Source organism: Pelmatolapia mariae, linkage group LG1 (genome assembly GCF_036321145.2).
Source record: "Pelmatolapia mariae isolate MD_Pm_ZW linkage group LG1, Pm_UMD_F_2, whole genome shotgun sequence".
NCBI lineage: Eukaryota > Metazoa > Chordata > Actinopteri > Cichliformes > Cichlidae > Pelmatolapia > Pelmatolapia mariae.
Window position 1 is genome coordinate 21,495,999 of NC_086227.1, and position 23,129 is coordinate 21,519,127.

The 23,129-nt window shown below is 40.3% G+C and overlaps 1 protein-coding gene across 5 annotated transcripts in view; it reads right to left on the reverse strand.

The window, feature by feature from the left end:
* The window catches only part of tead1b (TEA domain family member 1b), a 50,553-nt gene extending 28,362 nt beyond the window's left edge, over positions 1 to 22,191 (reverse strand). For all 5 annotated transcript variants that reach the window (XM_063475443.1, XM_063475435.1, XM_063475430.1 and 2 more), the window contains exons 1-3: positions 22,038 to 22,191; positions 21,425 to 21,557; positions 7,751 to 8,003 (exon numbers count right to left, since the gene is read on the reverse strand). In XM_063475443.1, coding sequence (XP_063331513.1) covers positions 7,751 to 7,907 — 157 coding nt within the window. In that variant the 5' untranslated portion in view covers positions 7,908 to 8,003; positions 21,425 to 21,557; positions 22,038 to 22,191. The remainder of the gene's footprint in view (positions 1 to 7,750; positions 8,004 to 21,424; positions 21,558 to 22,037) is intronic.
* Between the last annotated feature and the right edge of the window lie 938 nt (positions 22,192 to 23,129).

The following is a 23,129-nucleotide window of genomic DNA, read 5'->3' on the forward strand; positions in this document are numbered from 1 at the left end:
GATGCTGCTCAGTGTTGAGAGACCTTTCTCCATTTTACTAACAGCAAAGAAAGAGATGACAGTCTGTGTTAGCACTGGAGTGTAGTCCCTGCGCGCTGGATGAGAGCATAACAGTGGCATTCAGATTCCATTCATATGTTGATTACACAAAATGGTCCTATCAGTATGAGATGATCTCATCAGAATAAAAGTGTTTCATCAATGGGATAAGATGTAGTCAGCACGAAACATTATTTTTTTCTTTAGGAGCGCACTAAAAAAGTGACACTGCATCTTTAAGAAGCCCAGAGTCTCACTGTGTTTTAGTCAAACAAAGGCAGCCAATTGGGAACATGCAACCTGAAACCAGAAGCCTGGCTCAGAGGGCCTCACACAGACCTCAGAGCAGGGACACACCCCATGTACTCCTGATTCAGGCAGGCACTGAGCCACAGCCTAATCTAACCATTCAGTGCAAACACTTCCAAACATAGGGAAAATTAAAAACAGCCTCATGAATCTGTTGGTTAAGTCTCTTTCTGATGCAGATATGGGCATACATGAATGTGCACAAATCTGAAATGTTTGGGGTTTTTGTTTAAGGTGATAAAATACACTTTGATCATTAAAGCATTGGAGTGAGGTGTACAAAAATGCCTTTCAAAGTGTTTCTTTTTCCGTGCTTGCATGCCTTGCAATTGTTCATTGCATACACATGAATATATCAAATAGGCCAAACACTAACTTAAAAAAAAAATGCACTCTGGCTTTGAAAGCCCGCTCTTCTACACAAAACCCTTCTCAGTAACATCTCACAGTCTCCTCGGCATCAGCGCTGCTTATACCTATATTTTCTTATTCACCTCAGCGTGGGCTAAGCACCCCTGTGAGGCACGAACCCCCCAACCACAGGAGGCTGTGAGCAGGAGACGGTAATCTCACGCAAGTCACAACACGTTATGCTCGGTCACCGCAACACGGACACGACTGTGAGCTGATATCTACCCTCCGAAAAAAAACTTACAAAAAAAAATAATCCACTTCAAAATCAATTTTGCTGCTCAGCAACAGAGTAGCTCTAGATGTGGGTCCAATTTTAGCCCGATTCTCATTAACTGCATTCTCGGAGTCACCGAAACATGCATACATGCAATAAATTCATGTAGGAAAGTCTAAAATTTTCAGTAAAATAATCAGAATCATCAGTTATCTGGATCTTCCTGCTGGCTCTCGTCCATACACTTGTTTGACTAGTCCGCTGTTCACAATAGACCCATCCTGTTCAGAGTGCAAAACAGTATGTGCAATCACCAAAAGGCTTACTGAAGGAGACAACAGAAAAATTGCTTGAATTACAAAAGACAACTGTTGTGTGTGTCATTAAGGAATAAATAATGCATGTGTCCAAACTAAAGAGGCAGACCTTTCATACCCCAAATATGATGCTTTTGGTACCAGAAAAGCCAACAACCCATACAGATCAATCATATAAAACTGCTTTCACAGGCTAGTCTCTTAATGACGGCTTGTTACAACTGTGTTCGTACACACCACAGCTAAATGGCAACATTTTGGAGATTCACACTACTCATGAGTTTCTCTCACATGTTCTCTTTGTTTCTTTATTCTTCAGCTGTTGTCACACATGACCTTGAGAAAAAAGCAGGAGAATCAGCGCAGGGCAATATCACAAGTTGTTCCCTATCACATGAAGCACTCAGCATGAGACAGTTCACATCAGTTCCAGATATATACTCTGTCCGGTTTAGGCACGAATCAGCACAATCAGATATCATCTGCGCTTTTTGCTATGGAGCTGGTAGGATAAGGCCATTTAATGCCTGACCTGACTTTGTCACACATTTGGGTTCTCACATACACCTGCACCACAAGTGACTCCTGACAAGTGACTTCTAGCCACTCGTTTCTTCTTTTAGATTAGCTGAATGCTGAATTATCAATAGAAACGATTGTTTCTGACTGTAAGCTCAGAAAAAACTGCTGAGTGGAAGAGTGTTCTCCTTCTTTGACAAATGGAGCTGCTTCATGTTAAGTTTTCCTCCTTTTACTGGGTCAGTCTAAAATATATGACTACTTAGTGAACCATGATGAATAAATAACCAGTTTATAAAAATCTGACGTTAAAAAAACCCCTTAAATCTTCTTGAAACTCAAAATGACTTCTTCCTTCCATCATCATACCTGCATCAATACTATTTACACTTTCAATAGTTCCTCCTTTTGAGAGAGACATAAAAAATTGGACTTTTTCACTGTCGTGTGTGTGAAAACACAGTAGTCTTACACTGACAATGGCAAGGGAACAAATGAGGGATTATTCTGGAGGTGTGTGATGCCTCTCCTGCAATGAAGTTCCTCACACTCCATTCTGAGTGAATGCAGGTGACTCAGGGAGCCTGAGCTGATCCCAGAATTCCTCATTATCCGCCCAGCAGGGAGGATCAGGTCCGCTCGCTCTGTCTCAGAGCATGCTCGGCCCGATGAGACGAGCCCCAGAGGAGCACAGCGCTGGGCCATCGAGGGCAAGCCAGGTCTGCTCATTATGTCTAACTCATCCTTGGCATCCCTGCAAACCAAGTGCCACTTAGTTCCCACAGGAGGGGTCTGGGCTGGATCACTGACGAGATGGCAGAGCAAACAGCAGAATGGTAATAGGAAAAGCTTTACATCAAGTAACACATGCAGATGGAGGCACCGTGTCCTGCAGCCCACCTACAGTGAGAACATTACAATGTATGGTTTTTGGCCATTTACAGACTGTGTTTACTATTTTTAGAAAAATAAATAATGGTATTATTGCTGCTACTGTTTATCAAAACCAGCAAGATGCAATAATACAAGCATAGGGAGTAGTCCAAATCTCCAAGGTAAGTGATTAAGTCTCCATCAAAAAGCCTTTAAGCTATAACAATGTATTCAACTGGCAGCCTCCCCTGCAAAGGAGCAGTAATAATATAAATATATATATTTAGGTGTTGTACAGCCTACAAGTAGAGTATTTGCATATTTATTTGTCAGTAGGTAGAATAAAATTCAGGTCTTCAGTTTTTTTCCCCAAACAGTAACTGAGAAAAATTCACCATTGTCATTTAGCTTGCTGGGTAGTGCAAATACATAACTCAATGAATAAACATACAATTTGAGTGAAGCGTGTTGTTTCATTTATCAACTCTATTTCTGGGGTAAATGAATGCAGCCTAGCACAGCAGGTGAATTACACAAGTATAGAGTCGTAAGCCTTTGGGTAGGGGCCAATGCCCTCCATTTCCCTTTGTTGTTAAAAATATTCGCCAAAGTCTGAAGACATGGCAAATGCCGGCGATGCAGCCCATGCAGATGTAGCATCTCCTGTTGCTGCCACAATTAGCCGCTGAGAATAGGCACAGTGCCAGCCAACACTAGTCTCAGCACATCCGAAACACTTCAGGTAAACATCACAATAAGCTAGGAAGCAGAAATTAGAAATTGTTTTGTACCGCAACACAGTTGCTATAGAGACTGTTGCTAATTAACTGCACTCTACCCCAAGATAACAAAGGGCTTAAGGGCACTCGGGGCAGCTCCTCTTGTGATGAGCTCTGTGCATGGAACACTATGCCATCCCCAGGGATTCTCAACTACAAAATACCTGTCTCCTTGTAGCCAGCTTTCATCCAAGATGCCATGAGAGCATTTGTGTAGAGCCTGTCTGTGTTTCTCTTGGTCTTCGACAGCATCATATTAGCCTCACTGTGGTTAGCTGAACCCCTCCCCTCTTAAAAGACAAATCACTGGATGTTTAACACAAATCAATCCCTAGCAGCAGCACAGAGGACCACTTCATTGGTCACTTGTCTTTGATGGCATTCCAAAAGGGCGTACTGTTAGCAAAGACTATAAATGGAAAATCTGAGGAATTCTGCACAAAACTTACATTCAAAGGTATAACATCCAAACTCAGCAGTTTGGATTTTGATTGCTTCCTCTCAGTTGACTTCTCTAGATACAACGAAACATTTTTTTTCCCAAACAACAGCACATGCCATACACCTCTACGCCACAGTGAGCAGGACAGGTGTGCAGCGTGTACTGATTCTGCCACGGATAAAGGTGTGGATCGCAGGACTTGATATGGTCCTGGGGAATAATGACATAATTTAAACCAGAAGTGGTAGCAGTCCACACAGAGCTGCCATGGTTGGGTTCCTTCAGAGTTAATAATAGTTTCACAGTTCTATCATTAAACGATGAATTGCAAAACAAACAGGGCATGGGTGACACCTGACCTGTTTATTTGGCAACGAGCTGCACTATCCATTGTTGGTTAGCTGTACAGCTAGTGGTAGAAATAACTGTTTAGCTACATCCAAAAGGTTTTGAGCATTGCTAACATCAGTTCATTCATAAAACTGGAACTGTGTTGCACAAATCCATGCCTCGATCCATATCAAATTTTGGGTTCTTCCTTTCCCCATTTGCCACCTCGCCAACAAGATCCATGAAAATCATTCTGGCAGTTTTTGCACAATCGTGCTTAAAAAAAAAAAAAAAAAGCCACACAGCAAACAGAAACATTACCTCATAGACCCTTAATGAGCTCTTCTTTTTCATTAAGCTTTCACCCAGAATGCTTCTCAGAGAGCTCTGGAGTGGGACCAAGTGTACTCAGGCCTATTCTTCAAAACTTTCCGACCATAATTATACAGTCATTGTGAAAAATGCCCATTAACCTCGAATAATATATTACCAATCACTTCACCTGGACTACTGTCACTGTGTGTGTTCTTTCTCTTCTATGCATGTATGAGAGAGTTCATTTGGCTTAGGCTCACTACACCCAAACCCTGCTACGGTGGGTAAAATATTTGTTGCCTGAATTACTCATGACATTCTTATCTAAATAAACATGCTTGTAAACACAAAGGAAAACATTACGGCCATGTCCATACAGGGTACAATAAATAGGTCTGTAATAAGTCTGTACAGAGGTTAGCGATTAGCTTAAGAAGAAAACAATCCTCCGTTCGAAACTACTGGCCAATCGGGGCTTTTTTGTGTAGAGTCCACATGTTCTGCCTGTGTCATCGTGTTTTTATTTCTTACAGGTACTCCGGCTTCCTTTCACAAGTGGGTAAGTACAGTGCTGTTAAAAGTATTTGCTGTCTTAGGTTTTACATAATTGATCTTTCAGCCTACTTCACTTTGTCTGAAAGGTTCTATTTAAGTGATTTCTTGATTCATCTGGCCTGGCATTTATCAAAGATAATTTATGATTTAACATGGGGGGCAATTACTCCCTCCCCCCCCCCCAACACATAGGACCGGGTAGATTTCTCTCATTTTTTCTCTCTTTTTTGTCTAAAAAATAATAAATAATCATTGAAAACTTCATTTTGTCCAATATTACATTTTGTTGGATGATCAGAAATGTATGGCTAATATGCAAAAAATCAGAATGGCAAATGCTTTTTCATGGCACTGTGTACATTTGAGGATGAACTGTTGTCTGTGTTTCCCCTGCAGTAGACTTGATCAGGGTGTACCCTGCCTGTCACACCCCATGACAGCTAGGGCAGCCTTGAATTGGATAAGCGGGCAAGAAAATGAATGACTGTCTAAATAAAGACAATTATTGTGACAGGCATTACTATATAACCGTTATTGATCCTTGACTGATTTGAAAAAGTCAACAATAGCCTTTCCTATACATAGATTCTTTCTTGGGTGGCCCACAAGGAATCCATATTAACCGACAAACAAGAATAACTTAACTTTTTTTTAATATTTCATGTTCATCTGTCAAAACATCTCCATCCATGATCAACATAATAGTGGACAATCCGTTACTCTCATTTTAAAACTTCAATCCTTGCTAACCTACTAGCCTCATGTTTCATGCTTTAACCACCAGCTGGTTCACCCGCACTCGCTCGTGCATGCGCGCCCACGCTGCAAATCGAAGTCTGTGGGAAACACTAAAGATTGTTATGAAAGTAATGAACTCCTGCAACCTATTCAAATTAAAACAATTTTCTTTTTTGTCTTTAAGTGAAACCCACAGCATCTTACTGGTTTTAGGAAAGTGTCACATTGGCATTAAAAAGCAGCAACACATTGAAGGGCTGAAGAGCAAGCATTGCCACTTGAGAAAGCACCAGTACAAAAGACCAGCAGCAGTGTGCTCCCCAGTGAAATCGGCTGAAAGATATCGCCAACATCATATTTTTCAGGTATTGAATCTTCAATTATTAAAAAAATTAAAACATTTTTCCCCCAAAACTGAACAGAAGCATTTAGCTCCTTTTTTGCTACAATTCTGCAACATTATCATGCAGTAGTAGCCGTCCCTGCCAAACCTTTTCAGCATCTACACATGAAAATCATTTTACTTCTGTGACAAACAGTTCTCATTCAGTTAGACCAGGGCACAGCCCAAACACTCAGCTACTGACGAGCCATCTGTAACCAGATATGGAGCACATCTGGCAGGCCCAACCGCTATTCAACCCTGCAGTCGCCTCTTCAGCAGATTTTAAGGTGGGTTCAACACCACAATAGCAAAACATTTGTTTGGGTTTGTTACTGGGGTTTCGTAATCTATCCTAGACAATAGCCTTGTTGGGAAATGTAAAAAGAAAACATGCTATGGGCAGCGGCGTTTTGCGACGGTTTGTGGTAAATCCATACCAGTGAGAATAATTTTATTAACTGGCACAACTTACATATAAGATTTTGTAATTAAGCATTTGACACAGGAAATGAAAATTAAAAATTAAAACTTGTCAAAAAGAAGAAATCAAAAATACCACAATCTGAAGACATTTCAGAAAAACATTTTTATAATACTGAGAATGTCAACTGAATCGAAAAGAGGCTTACACTTAGCATTGCTCATTTATGACTCTAGAAAAATAATTTTTCATGCTTTAATCCACAGCAGAGGGGCAGCTTCTCTGGCAGCCTCGCTCTGTGTGGGGACCAGGGATTTGGAGGGAGAGACAGTGGGGAGGATCCTGTTGTTTGAGCCCACATCTTTGTAGTGGCAACTGAGGGGATTCGCTGCAACTCCTAGAATTTACATTTTGTTTGGCCGGAGGGGTCACATGACAGCTGCAACCCAATGCTCAGAGGAGCTTTCTGCTTTCACTTGACACTGACAGGCTGTGAGACGGTCCAACACCGCAGAGAGAAAATATTCCCTCTTTCCATGACATCACCCAGGCCAGCCAGGAACGGGAGGGGGGGGAGTGGTGGGAGGAGAGGGGGCACAGCTGGTGGCAGCCGTAGTACCATCTGCTACTCACTAATAGTTCATGCTGCTTTACTTATAAACTTGCACTTCTGTGAACCAGAGTGACGGCTCCATGGTCATAGTCACCATCAGTCTTACATTGCTCGGCACAGCCATAACTGAAGCATGTCTTTCCTTTTTAAAGGAGCAGCACTTTGGAAAATACCCTTACTGACAACTGATCCATACAAACACTCAACAGGCTGGTCTTGATAAGGTTTACGTCCATGTCTGAATCACTTCCCACAAAATGCCTGTAAAAACACAACTTGTCACCTTAATTACATTTAATTCCAGGTAGATGTTTCCCTATGGTGATTAGCTGCTGATACTAACTTTGTATTTCGATATGAGAGATGTCTATATATATTTTTTAAATAGTCCTCAAAACCTCCAAAAGCTTCTTAGTTCTTAAAATAAAAGCAGCAGAGATAATGAATGTGAAAACTCACACTTACACATGCAACAACTTTTACTCACCATACATCTTTCCCTCATCGGAGAGGATGATTTTCCTGCGCCCACAAGGAGGATAGATGGCCAGGGCCTCCTGGAAGCTCTGTTCAATGTCAGGGCTCCACACCCCCTCTGCATCATTGTCCACAGGCTTGTCTGCCGAGTCGCTCATCCTCTCCATGTCCTCGGCAGGGCTCTCGCTGCCGCTCCAGCTGCTGGGATCAATTGTGGCGGTTGAGCTCTCCAAGCTGAAGCTTGGAGCAGACTAGGGAGAGACCTGGAATTCCCAAAAAAAACACACACACAAAAAAAACAAAAAAAACAAAAACGCAAATCATGACTACTGCAACAGAAAAGCAGAGAACCATCTCCAAAAACAGAATGCATACAGTTAGTAAAGAGCACAATATGGAGTGGAAGCAGCTAAAGAAGCTTGGATATCACCAAGAAAGTTGTTGAATTGACTTACAATGGATGTTATGGGTTTAAACAGCTGAACATTTTCTCTCATGGACTTCCTGCTAATTAAATGGCAATGCACAGTGTAAAGGTCTGGGAAATTTATTTTTTTCCCCTTTATTCAGCACCTGTGCAACTGCTCTTAGCTCTATATATTCCTATGAGCTGTAACAAGTACAAAGTCAATGTTGTCAGCAAAGTTGCTAGTTTGATTCCTGTAGGGAAAAAGCATCGACATGCCTCATTACCACCGGCGCTGAGCTAAAGCGCCCAGTCTCAAAGTCTTTAGAGGACAACAGGAAGATTGTGGTTGTAGCTGACAGCTTGAAGGTGTAAATGTGTATACCAGTGACTGTGAAGAGAAACATTTATATGAAAACAATAATAAATGAAAGACAAAGAAAAAAAAAGCAAAACATTGTGACTACTAATCCGTAGCGCTAACATCTCCAGTCAGCCGCAACAACTATGGTGGCATAAGGGAATCAGACATTTGAGCAACACATAGGAGCTGGAGCCAAGCTGCTCACACAGCTGGAGAAAGTCTCATCTCACCAGTGGCTACTGACAAGACCAACAAGCTCCTGGTGAACATGCAGCTAATAAAGAGGCGCCTGTCATTGTGCCAAGACAGTAATATCAAGTAACGTGAAACCTGTAACACAAACTATTCTATATAGTATATACACATTACAACATTTATGAATGTTCTGACGGGTATTTTAAAGCGTAATAAGATCCAGCACTGTGGTCAGTATGAAACGTTTTGTCTTCTTCTGAAAACATTCAGCACAAAGTCACATCAAGAGCCAGGGTCTGATCAAGGACTCCAAGGGACGTTTGATGAGGTGGTTAAATAACCTAAAGAAATATCAGAATTCAAATACCCATTTGTTCTGTATTGAGCATGGGCAGTGAGCCTACAGGTCCCTCGCAGATCACTCATTATGTAAAGGATGAATTTATACTTGGTATGTATAAGAAAGTATGATGTTTAACAGGCTAATAAAGAGCAAGAACACAAAACTGTGAATGTAGACTTTAAAAGGGAACAAAGAGACCTCAACCTTAACCTTAATGCTAACCTTAGGCAATTTAAAAGTCATTTTTGGGTTTTTTTATTAAACGTTTTTCCCAAGTTTTAACAATCAGAATGGAGACAAATAATAATCCCGAATCACATTTAAAACTAGTCCATTTGGCCTTTCTCCAAAATATAGAGTTAGGGTATGGTTATCATCTTAAAACATTAGAAGATTGCTAATGTCCTCTTAGAATTTAGTATTTTCCAGATGTGCTAAATCATTGACAGCATCACAGCTAGGAAGTCAAACACAGCTCAGGCAAACAGGTTAGACAGCATGCATGGAAGAATAAGACATCCTGAAAGGCAAGTTATAAAGCCAATTCCTTGAAAGGTATACTTTGCAGATAACAAATAGTTAAACCACTGATGAGTTTGTATAGGTCTCGTATGACGGATAGGTGAAGAGGAATGACCCTGATAGGCTGCATAAACCAGACTTACTTCAGCCTTTTGTATCCAGATCAATGCAGTCGTCTACACTGTGCTTCTGCTTCAGCTGACACCTTACACAGTCAGCCTGTGTAAGGTGCTTCTTTTAGACTTCACTAAAACATACTAATTAGATAACTGGATATTGGGCTATGGGTTCAACAAAGCAATACAGTACTGTGAATCTTAAATCCAGTGTTTATACTCATTGAGTAAAAAGTGTGTCATCCCCACACATCTGTTGTAAAAGTAAGCAAATTCGGCAGTGAGCAATTTTCTTTCTTCTTCATGCCTCTCTTAAAGAACACTTTGAAAAATCTCAGTGTATGCTTAATTCACAATCAAAAGTAATTTCACATTTGATATTATATGCTAACAACTGACTGAGGTTTCTCTATGGCCCTAATCCCTCCACACTTTCCAGACAACTGCTTCCTCCCTGAGCAAGATCCTATTCAAGCAGCACAAGCTGTCAGGAAGTGGGAATAGTAGCATATGTTTCTTCCAGCATGTCAGTTCATGAGGGGGAAAGGGGGGATGGGAGCAAGCTGTTGGGGAAAAAAACTCCCAGAGAGCAGAGGGAGAGAGAGCTTTTACTGAATTCCGTTTTTGTGTGCTGACTGCTGACGCTGCAGAACCAACTCACAAACTGATGAGGGAGGGGAAACGTTCCCATTTCAACCACTAAAGGGCTGGACCTCTTTCTGGATGTGCTCCTCTTAACCCAACCAAGTGATTATCTGTGCTCATAATCGAATCCAGCTTACATTTTTATGGCAAAATATCTTTCTGAAGAAAACGCTCGCCCGTGTCCTCGTGAAGTTCGAGCAGCAAGCGCCCAGTCTCCTCTTATCTAGTCTAATGAAACATTCTTTCCAGATTTGTAAAAGCACAACTGCAACAAATCGAATCCAAGTAAAAATAAATATACCTCAACTTTAAAATCTAATCCTCTTTCATCAATAAGCTGACATGCATGTTTCGTGTCTTCTGTTATGTTTTGTAGGAACACTGGTTCTCTGTTGTGGTATGCTATGGTTGGTAAAGTGATACTTTAATCAGTCTTTAGAGACAGTGTGGTTTTCTCCATCATGCTTCCCATCCTGTGCATGCGCCTCCCTCCAAACATTGCAAAGACCAAAAACGTTTGAAGAGCTATAATAACATTATATCAGCGATGCCGGATGGAAAATGTTGGGCTTAAAATGTATAAATATGAGCTTCATGAAAGCCTATAATGCATTTACAATGAGCACATAAGGGCTTTGTAATATCTTGTAACATCTGTCATCGTCAACATGGGGATTTAAAAAAAAAAATATGCATCTTGATGAGAATCTATTGAAATTCACCAAATTACTAACAACCGAGGACACATCTGGAATGGGAATAATTAAAGTTAGTGTGGTGTTTAACTGCTAGGACAGTGAGTGCTGACAACATGGGTGATTTATTCTCAAACCAACTTCTGAGTCAACCAAAGCAAGTGTCTATTAAGGCTTCTGTTACCACAGTTTTGTAATGAACAATATTTCCAATATTATAAAATTTGTTTATGATATTTCAAGTAACTGCTACTCTCTATTCTTACTACTTAATCTCACTTCTTGGTGCTTTCTAATACAGCAATACACTCATCTTAGACACTAACGCATGAATAATTTAATTAAAATAGCTTTTTTTTTTACTAAGTAGCTTTATTTTCTTTACTTTCTCTTTAACTCCTTTTTTAAAATAAAAGCACCATCTGAATACATCTGACAACAAATGGGTAGAAAATCAGGCCAGCTCACAATAATTTATCAGCACTTTTCCTGTGATGTTCACAATATCAGTGAACTGAGGGAGAAGAAAACAAACTCATTAAACCTGAACGTGAACTGCCTTATTAAAAGCGTCAACGTGTCAGAGTTCAAACCTGTGGAAGAAGAGCCTATTCTACATCGCACCTTGGAATAAAACCATAAGTAAAATGTATATCTCCATTAACCTTTTGATTATTAAAAATTCCAGACTTAGCTCTCATTAACAGAGAAACAAAATAACAGCTGGATTCATTTGCCCCGCCCATACTTTGAGACATATTTAAATGCATTTAGAGAGGAAAACGAATTTTTTTTTTTTAAATATCTTGAAGCTGCTGAAATTGCTGAGCATGTCTCACTCTGCGGACAAGCATTAATGCTTCTTTTCTGCAGAAATTACTCCACTAACAATGTTTCTCCACAGGGCTTTTTCATAATATGAGAGCAAATGTGTCTTCTGGATGCTGATGATTATCTGAGGGAAAACAAAGCAAGTCAAGCAGCACAAACAACACGCTGAACCTGGCAACAAAGAGTAAAATGAGTTTAAACTTCAAGCCCACTCTCAAAAGAGAGGGAAGAGTGTCTACAGGGGACACAGAGGCTCTAAAACCATCATTTTTGGCCAGAAACTATGTAGCTGAGTGTTGATAATCTGCATCTTCCTTCAGGTCATCCATCCAAAACTACTGGCACAGGCTGCTGGCACACAACACTATCTAGATGGATTTACAACAACTTTAAAAGGATCTGAAAGAGAAAAAACCCCCCAAAAAACAACAACCCCAAACTGGCTTTTACCTTCTTGTCACTTTTTCCGGCGGCACGAGCAGTTTTATCTTTGTTCACCCGTTTCGAACAGAATAATAGGAGTCATTTCTTGCTCTTGCTTTTCTTGCAAATCTGTACAAATTTTTATTCCAATGCTTTCTTAAACATGCCTAGTAAACTGCAAAGCATTATTAATGCCATCACTCTTCTTATAAACTTCCCTTAACTTGACCTTGGCGGCTGAAAATGACAAATGTATGGCGACTAGATAAAGAGATCATTCAGGTTCGCTAATGCTAAAAATATCCATATGCACACTTACATGAACACCACATACACACACTGCATAGAAATGCTGTGAATTCTTGTACATATTGTAAATGTATTCTATATGCATGTGCATGTTGTTTGCATTTCGTCATTTCATTGTTTGAGTAATGTACTTTTTAATGACAATAAAATTGAATTTCACCTAAACTAATATATAATTTGATAAGTTAAACATTACTTGTTAACCCTCCAGCAAACAAGCTATAGTAACTATAATGATTGAGTGGGGTAATTCATGACCCCATAATATTTTATACGCTATCCATTTCACATAAAACGTTGTCATCATAACAGCATGTCCTTTAATGTAGCATCTCTTCTAAAACTTTCTAAACAATAAGCAGTCAACATTTTCCATCATTTTTATCCAACAATGAATCAATCAGCCTGATTGTTTTCATGATCACTTTGGCTGTTAAAGCATCGGCCTCTTAGCCACGGGCCACAGAAACACTTCACCATGTAATGATGTAATGTTAAAAAGCATACGTGTATTTCCAAGGTGATAAATGACCCCACTCAATTTTCCCATTTATCTTGCCACATCGATGGGTCAGTTTTTGTAAAAACTATAAAAGATCATAGAAGCAGACTGAAAAATTCAGGGTAGGAAACACTTTTTAGAATTAAAAATATCAGAATGACCCATAAATATATGGTTGAGGTCATATATGGCCCCGAACAGTCACATGGAAGTTTATATGAAGGGTGGGTTATCTGACTGTTTTATGTCACAGTGTGGAGGTAAACAGGATGCTTTTAAAATCAACTAAGCAAAAGTGTTATTGGTTGTGACATAAGGAGAGAGGTGGTCAGGAAAAGCATAACAAGTCTTTTAACTTAAAAACAAAACTGAATGAACGACAGCATGGTGACCAGCATGAAAGAAACATCAAAGCTCTGAAGATGAAATCAAAAATGAAATCAGAATGAAAACAGGATGCATTAAGAGATTTTTGAGCTGGCTCTCTAGCCCTGAGATGAAATGACCGCATATCTTTTTTTCAAGCTACCACACAGATGATTAATCGTATGATCACATACATTCAAACTAAACCTGCAGGCAGAACTGTAGTCCATAAATAAAGAAAAGATACGCTTATAGGATAGGTTGTCCGTGGTCTTTAGGCCAAATCGACATGTTTGGACCCATGAGGTTTCAAACAGGTTATGTGAAGCTACATGACGCTCGAATGTGACAAAACACAAATAAAGCTAATGCCCTTATCACCAGTGTGCTGCCAAGATCTTTCTTTCAGTGTAAATGAATGCTTTTATTATGATTAAATGTACCATAAACTGCTGATGTGCAGTCTGACATGTTAGCAAAATTGTTCCAAAACAGTCAATTCTGAACAAAACACCGATGTGCTGCAGCTCAAATTACCTGGCTAAACTGCATGCAAAGGACTAGATAGTTTTGCTGTGTGAAAAATGTGAATAACCTGGCAGTTGTCAATGAAGGCGGTCTCTTAGTGCCTTAGAATTTGAAGACTAATTACGCCTGTCAAAAGAGGGTATGAATGTCACCCTTAGAAACACTTTTGGCTTACAGATAATTGCATACTTCTGTCTTTGCAGGGTGTACACCATAGAAATGGTCTTATTTGTGAGATGCAGGGTAAAGATGGCCTGCAATGCAATAAGTGAATGTGGTAGCTAAGCAGAGTAGTAGGTGTGACATGGAATTATGGGAAATTACACTTACTGCGAGATTACATAAACCACTCACCAAGCTGGAATTCAGCTCCTTAAATTAAGAGAACCCATTTCACCCATCAGACAGAGCAAGGTAATGAAATAGCAGATGAGAGGTCTCAAATGTAATTTTCCATGTGGAGTTCTTTTGTGCCGTTATCTCAGAGGGTGCAATAATAATTCTCTGAATGACTTTTGTGCACCCCATAATGGCCCACAGTAGCTAAGGCCACAGTGTGTAAAACTATAATTACCATGTGATTTCAAAACATTTTTAGCATGCTGTGAAGACATATTCTGGCCCCTGCATAATTATTACAGCAATGTTAAAAATATTCCAGGCAACGCGCAACTAACTATGAACATTTACAAAGACAGACGTTATTGAAATTCCACATTCAGTCATTAAAAACAAATTAATTACCTTGAAGAAGGCATGTTTGTGGAATGAAGTCTTTCACAGCAGGCCTTTGAGGACCTTGAGATACAAAACACACTAAAATAAAAACTAACCAGCTCAAAGTGAAGTGGATGCATGCACTGACTGTTCAAAGTTCTTTCAAATCAACTAAAGGGTTGCAGTCAGCAACCCAAGTCCAAACTCTAAGTGAAAAAAGGGAGGAATCAAAATATTTAAAGGCAACCTTACGAAATAATTAAAGAATCCAAGTGTGGTTTTCATTCAGGTTTAATTGATAAACCTACAAGTCTCAAATAAAAATGTAAAAAAAGAATAAATAAGGCTTCCAATACCCATTTATAAAGCTTCCTTATGCTCCCTCTGTTATTGGCAAAGACCCAGTGTTTATTTCATGCCTCTTTGAACTTCCAAGCTTAAGTACTGTGAATCTGTCTGCTATCATCTCTCTCAAATCTGAGGTCTTCATCCCACTACCCAGCAACCATCAGGCCACTGTGGGATCAATCTTTGTTTGAGATTGATTTACAGGTTCTGTCAGAGCAGCCCTCTCTACCTGCCTCAGACTGTGAAACAGGTAAAAACAACAACATGATCTGGACAACATCAGATACGTCGTCAGCCGAGAAAAGAGGCAACGCTAAAGGTCTTCCACTTGCACAGCAGAGGGAAAATTGACTGTAAATCTCAGAGACAAAAATCTCTCCTTCTGAGGACACATCCCTGCTCTGCCAGTAATATCAAAAACATTAGATATAAACAAAAAGGAAAAAGAAAACGTAATTTACCATTCAGACACGAAACGTAATGAAAGCTCAGGGGACATTTGCCTATCAAAAATTTGCAGTGCATACCAGACGGCATACACCCATGTCAGAGTGGTGTGGAGTGCGAGAGGAACACATAAAGCTCAGGAAATTAAAGCTGTAAATAAAGGTCCGTCAGATAAAGGATCTCCTGACAGTTATGAGAGCAGAGCAGGCAGAGGGCTGGCTGCTGGCTCATCCAGGACGCGTGCGGACGGGCATGAAAAAACAAATCACAGTGATGAGCATGAAGGCCACCATTTGCATTTGGCGCTGCCAATTCACACCGACTTTCATCTCTTTTCTTCTGCATCTCCAGTCTTCATTTGTCCCCTTATATACGTTTCTCCTTTTTCTCTGTTGTCATCTTTTCCTCTCCTTTCTTTTTTTTTTTTCTTGACAACTCTTGCATACCACACTGGACTCCCCCGTCAATGAAGGTGTCCAAAAAGGTATAGAAAGTGTTGACAAGCCAAGCAAAATGTAACTCAAATGCTCTGTCTTTCAATTTTACTACAGTCTTTTGTCCTGTGATGGCTGGGATAGGCGATCTCCTCGATGATACTGAATGGATGGATAGATTAACCCCATCCATACAGAGATTGTATTCAACAGGTAAACTTTTTTTTTTTATTTGATGCTATGATTTTGCATCAGTGGGAATTTGTCAGGTTTTCTTAACTTTCTCATTTAGCTACATCCTAAAATGTTCTTTTTAAAAAGTTACATTTTTCTTGTTCTCTACAAATGTCTAGGATTAATGCACTTAGACTAAACCATTTAGAAATATATACTTCTTTCATTGCTTATTACAAGGAAAACACTACAGTAAGATGCAGTCTTCCATATTTGTACACCAGAAAACAAGAACAGGCTAGTGTGCGAAGTCAGAAAAATCTTGCAGTTGCTGCCATGCAATGTGAATACAGGCGAATCAGCGTTTTTGTGTTTTCAAATATTTAAAAGCAAGGAAAAAATTTCCAACAACTGGGATTGAACTGACGCCGCCAACAATCAGCAGTGGAGGACAATTTTACTGATGGTGTTTGAGGGCAAATGGAGCTGTTTGGTTTAGCTTCACTTTCAAACAGTAGTAGGAAAAAAAAGGAGAGAGCTTGGAGAAAAGTGAGTCAAATCAGAGGACTTTACGGTAAGATATGAATATATATCACTGTGATTTGATTCCAGCTATTGGTTGTACTACTCAGGAGTGGGAGTTTCTAATGCAGCTGGATTTATGTGAGTAACGCGAGGCAAAAATTTACTTTGGTTTGGTGTGAGGGCATGAACTAACACAGTGTGGGTTTACCCTCGTCTTTATTTATGTTTAAAAATACTGTCACTACGTACGTTCTCATGGATTACTGAAAGCTGTATTGTTCGCTAACAAACCCGCTTCCATGTGTTAATGATGTAATTACAATTAAACACCTCCTAGTTGAAAATGTCCACTATTTGGGCCAATTCAAAAGACTAAACAGACACACACACACAAAAAGTTTGGACCGCACTGCTCTCCACTGCAGCATCCTGGCTCAGATTCCAAACTAATTTACCGGGTACAGCCCGCATATTAATGTTGGGAGCTTGCCTTCCAATCTACGTGTGCCTTCTCTGAATCCAGGGCACCTTGAGGGCAGAAAAAGCCTGGCTGATCTGTGTCAGTCACGACAATACTACAGCGACCATCGACGAAAGGTCTTGTGAGAATTTATTACAAGCGGTGCCTGGGGAGTACGAACAAAATAACCCACATTTGAATACATGCCACAAATTATACACAGTTTCAGTAAATGAAGTGACAGTGCGCCTTTGTTCCATGGATTTCCTTCAACTAGCGGAGAAGCTGAACACCACTGCCACTACTATGGTCGGCACTGAGAAAGGAAGTTGTTGAAGCCGAGATTTCCTGCTTTCATTGCGGTTAAGAGCAAAAAATGTTTATAGTGGTTTCAGAAACTGACTCATGAAATGATTCAGAGTACATATTGCTTTTTGTCTGTGTTTTACCATGAAGCAGAGCTCATTTGTCTTTTTTTTCCTGCTTTCATATAAGAACTGCAGACAAAGTCCACGTCCAAGTGTCTAAGAAACACATCAATAACGAGCGGTTATGACACCGTGAATTCTAAATGCCTTTTTCCAGAACTAATAATTGAGATTGCCATATGGTAAGCATTATAAGACTGCAATATTAAAGTGGTACGACTTCAAAGGGTGAGAGAAGCTCAATCATTCGGTGCTTTATTTAAAACTACAAAGTCTCAGACTTGCCTTGTTCTTTTTGAATGAACAGACATCTGCTACTACTCCGGCAAAATGTAAGTAAACTTAAACACAGCCTTCCATAAGTAAGGAACTGGGGGGACTGTGTTGCACTAAGGTGGTTGACAGGGCCAAAGTGCGTTCGGTAGCTGGCAGTCATTTTATGGCTGCAGTACTGAAGCAGATTTACTTAGATGACGTCAGTGGCTTTGAGCCAGCTTTTCCTTTTTGGTGGCACTCTCCGCTGGCCTCAGTGGGCCCTGCTCAAACTGCTGAGCAGCAGCGCATACTCTAAAATTCCCTTTCTAGACCAGGGTTTACCTCAGGGCACACACAGTCTGGAAGCCTGCAGGAGTATCCTCTTTTTAAAAGGTGTTTTGACCATGGAAAACGCTGATGTTTTGATGCGATTCAACTCCTGCCACACATCACATCTAATTACACAATTAATATCTCCGTGTCTAGATTCAATTACAGATCAGAGATCTTTTTCAAGCCTAGAATTTTCATAACAAAAAAAATAATAATAGTGTGTATTAGCATTTCAATTAAAAATACGGGACACATAATGTGATCGCATTCCCATGAGCATTTGCACAGCCACAAATAGAAAACATGCCTCGTTGCACTGTTGTTTCTACATGTATCTCTTTTTCATCTGTACTTTATACGAATGGAAAAACAAACATACAAAAAAAAAAAAACACCCAAGCATGAACGAGATCATGTAAAAGACAAAATTTATGTCTATGGATAATCTTTTTTTTTTTTCCTTTGGATTTGCAAAACATGACCCTTTATCTCAACAACACACACACACGCACACACTAGTAAACAACAACTGCTGAAAGCCATAGTCCATTTTTTTGCAAAAAAATTAAAAAAAAATGCTGATCGTTATTACACTGTGTCAATGCCACTGAGGTACCAAATAACTATCACCATGAATTCAGGTTGGGACTACGTGACTACATGTGGGAGTGCCGAAACGGTGAACTGGTTCCAAACTGTCCGATCCTTCAGAATCCCACAGCCTTCGAGCTTATCAATTCCAAAGCCTTTTCTTTATCAAAATAAGCCATTGCAAAATGCTGACATCAAACTTGCGGCCATGGCGCTTTTTCCCACATATGACTCACATGCAAGCTCTCTCTCTCTCTTTTTGTAAATCTTTTTCTAAACTGCATCGATACAATCTTCCACCTCTATCCGTGATCATTTGTAACCTAATGTATGATTATAGCTCTGTTTGCATTAGGACTCTAATAAAAGCTATTTATAAATCAGATGGCATCCGAGGAAGCTAAAAACATTGATGCTCTGTGGCACAGAGTACACAGGAACTTCTCTCCAGCAGTCAATTAGCAGTGACTGTATCACTTAATGTGCTATTAATCCAAACAGTCAGGAAGCATTTGAGATTATTCTCAAACTGAACTGATTATTGTAGTATCAGTGAGTAAAGGCAGACTCGGTGCTTCTTCTTTAGCAAAGAGGGCCTTTCTGCTCGGCATCACTCTCGTAACCTTGCAGGCTGGATCACCACAGGTAACTGCAGTTATAGCTGAAGTACAAGTGTCATGAGTAATTACAGTCATATTCTGTCACTATCAAGGCTTCATAGGAGACTGTGTATATGCATGACACCAGGCTCAGCTAGACCATTCATCAGCGACAGGGGAAATTCAATTTTTGAATTCATATATACGCCATAGTTTCTTGTAGACTGATGATGTGACAAGTGCTCAGCCAAAATTCAGCTCTCTGAAGGTCAACAGAAGAAAAGAAGAGTCTCACTTTGCTCCAGAAGTAACCCTGTCCACTGTGCTTGACAAAAGCACATTATTCTGTCCTCACTTCACAGCAAATAGACCACACTCTCTCCAGTCCTACCCTCTGACCTCAATAAGGCAGCGGAGAGGAACAAAGACAATATAGCCAAACAACACTACTCTCATTAGGATAATTATCAGCATCTGCTTAAATTTCCCCTTAATATGAGCCACACAATCCTTACATGCCTCCTCGGCTAATTCCAAATGTTTAAAAGTATAGACTGATGCTGATGCACTGAAAAACCTGGCTGTGTGCTGCAGTCTAGCGATCAACAGGTACTGCTTTCTCAGCACTGTGGTGGTTCAAAGCAAAAAGGGAGTTTGAAACCTGCCAGTTTCAGATGTAAAGCTTCATTGGGTCAAACAAAGACAACATCCTATTCTTGCACAAATGTTATGCAGGCTTCCGTCCAACAGGTCCACTGGTTGCATAAGCTGAAAACAAAGCATCTTTTTCAATCCCAGATTTTTTTTTTCTTCTAAGCAAGCAGATTTATACTGTGACATGTGTGTGTGTGTTACACCTCACTGCATTTAAACTGTTTCCAGGAAATTATAGCAGCCCTTTCAGATGAATGTAATAAATAACAGTCTCTTTTTTCCGTGTGTTTTCGGCCCTTTATTTGCAAAAAGTTACACCGAGTTTGCTGTGAGAAAATGCTTGTTTTACATTGCGAAAAGCAGAGTGCATGTGCACTTGTTATAACCAGCTGCTTTCACATTAAATAGTGGAAAAGGTGGAAAGAGGTGGGAGGCTGTAAGTGCTTCAGCCAGAAACTTGTAGTAGTAGTAGTAGCAGTAGTGATGGAAAGTGGATTTTGTTCAACAAGCTATTTTTAAAGCTTTGGCAGGTTTTTTCACCCATTTTCTCAGTTGTGTCACTTCTCCTGCAAAGCTTACAATAATACAAATCAGCTACTTCGACAAAATTAGCTTTTTCAGGAGGCAATTGCTTCGTTATTTTCCTAAAGCTGGTTATAAAATACTACTGAAGCCAAGTGATGTCAAGAGAAGTGAGACACAAAAAGGGCTGGAGATCTCACGAGAGAATAAATTAGAAATTTCTGCAAAATTATTACAGTAGAAGCACCTTCACTGACTCGTGTCAACACTATCAGAGTTGTGTCAACTATGGTCTGACGACCTGTTTGTGCAAAGCAAAGCAAACCATCTGAAGCAGCAAATACTGAGTAGACAACAAAGTGGAAACAAATCAAAGTATTTTAGTGCAACTTGAACCTAAGATAATGAAAGCTTTGATCTAATTCTCATCGCTCTCTCTGTATAAGGGCCATGTTTCCATCCAGGGAAGTCCAGAAAAAAGTTAAGTGGATGAAATCATTGTAAGGAGTAAAACTCCTCCAGCTGGCCTGCAGTTTTAGCTGAGCAGGCATTTCCCAAATTAGAGGAAGGGAAGGGACAACAATGAAGGAAACCCCATAAATGTACACAAACTCCAGCTGCTAATTCAAGATCCCTTTTAACGACAATTTTCATTATTAAAAGCGACCTTTTAACGCTATTTTAAACCACAGAAAAGCGCTCAAGTGACCAAAAAAACTCCGTATTATTACAGATTTTTTTCAGCTTGGCAGTTTTGGAGGCATAAGTTAGCCCTGGGGCTCTCCAGAGGAGCTTTAATGAAGCCCTCAAAATGAAACAATGAAAGGAGTTTGGGTTAATCTTTCCCCTCCGGTTCAGCAATCGGTTTCCTCGGATAAAGTGACAACATGGAGAGCACCACACCAACAAACCTTTAAAAATAAAAAATAACATAAAAATAAAAAATACTTACACAAAACTTAGATGACGATTCGAAAAAGCACCGTCAAACGCGTTGAAGCAACAAGTCTCGCCACAGTGTTTTCTTCTTCGAGGTGGTCCGAAAATGCTCCGGTGAAATCTCCAACAACTCCCGGCTGAGCCAACTACGGAGAGGAAAACAGCAACGTTTTCAACCGTCATCTTGTCCAAAAACTGTTATTCGTGCAGTGTGTTTTTAGTTCATCCCGAATCCCACTGCGAGTTTCTGACAATCTGACACGGGGGCAAACGGCTTCCGAGGCTTTTATAGGGGCGTATGACCAGGCTTCTTTTCAAAAAATGTGAAAAATGTCAAAGATTTTCGCTGCTGTGTCAAAGCCATAGGCTACAACAGTGAGTGTTCAAAGTGAGCACCCTGTTGCAACAGCGGCCATCTATCTCCGCGAAGGAAACAAACGACCTAACGTTACTTCACGCTGTGGGATAAATATTAAACAACTAAATAAAGCCAACATTTTTAATACACTGTGCAGCATTTCCAAAAAAAGAGAAAGAAATACGTAAACTAACCCACCCCCCTCCTCCCAAAATGAACTGAAGTCTACAACCCACTTTGAATGCCTGTAACTACCATTGAAACTTACCTCGTAATTGATATCTCATATAAAAATGCCCCTTTCTTTTGGTAATGTAATGTTACTGGGTATTTTGAATACTATGTCAAGTTATTCTGATGTTTCTGGGCCAGCCAGGAAGGTGTAGGTGAATCGCTTCGCGCACTGACAGAGATGCGAAGAATGCTCGGAATGAGAAGAGGAATGAAATGAACGCAGGGAGCGAGTTTGCGCCGGGGCGGAGCGAGAGGTGGCGTCATCCCGAGCCCAGCAGCCAGCCTGGGCAGCAGGCAGCAGCAGCGGGGACAGGGAGGGCACTGAACATCCCAGCAGAGGGGAGCTGACGCCTTCAGGGACGCGAGGAAAATCCGATTTCACAGTTTCGCAACCCACTGGTCACACAGTTTCAGACCTCAGGCATGTCATGCTTAAGCCTAAATGATATTCAACAGGTAATCTTAAAAGGCAAAAATGGTTTGCGGCTGTATAGTCTTTACAGTGCTGTGCAAAAGTCTTGAGCCACCTGTCATTTCTTCATTTCTCCCAAGGAGCCAGACTTTCTTGTAATTTTTAATGTGGTATTGCGCAATAGCTCTTCAGGCTTTCTGGAGGTTTTGTGCAGTCTTTCTTTGGGATTTTCAGTTTCAGTCTAGTAGTTGTACCTGGCCATTTTCAGAGGAATGTTTATTTGTAAGTCCCCTAATACTCCACTGTAAATCATTCGAGCATGAAAAAGGCGACTAATTCAAGGGAGATTCAGGGTTGTGTCTACACATAACAGACAACTTAGAAATAGAAAAATAAATCCAGCAAAGACCTGACACAAGACCCAAGAGATACATCTTGCCCTTTAGTTTTCCAAAGCCTCATCAAGAAGGTCTCAATCGAAGTGTGGCTGTCAAGAAGCCAATTTCTGAGGAAGAGAAATGAGGAGAAAAGGCTGAGGTATGCCAAATTACACAAGAACTGGCCCGAAAGTCAGGGGCCACAGGCCTCATGGAGTGATGAATTCACATTTGAAATGTTTGGTTCAAATCTGAGGAAGTCAGAAGAGAGGTATACAAGTGAGTGGCTACAGCCATCTATAACACACAGCGGAGGAGAATGTCCTTCAAGGAGATT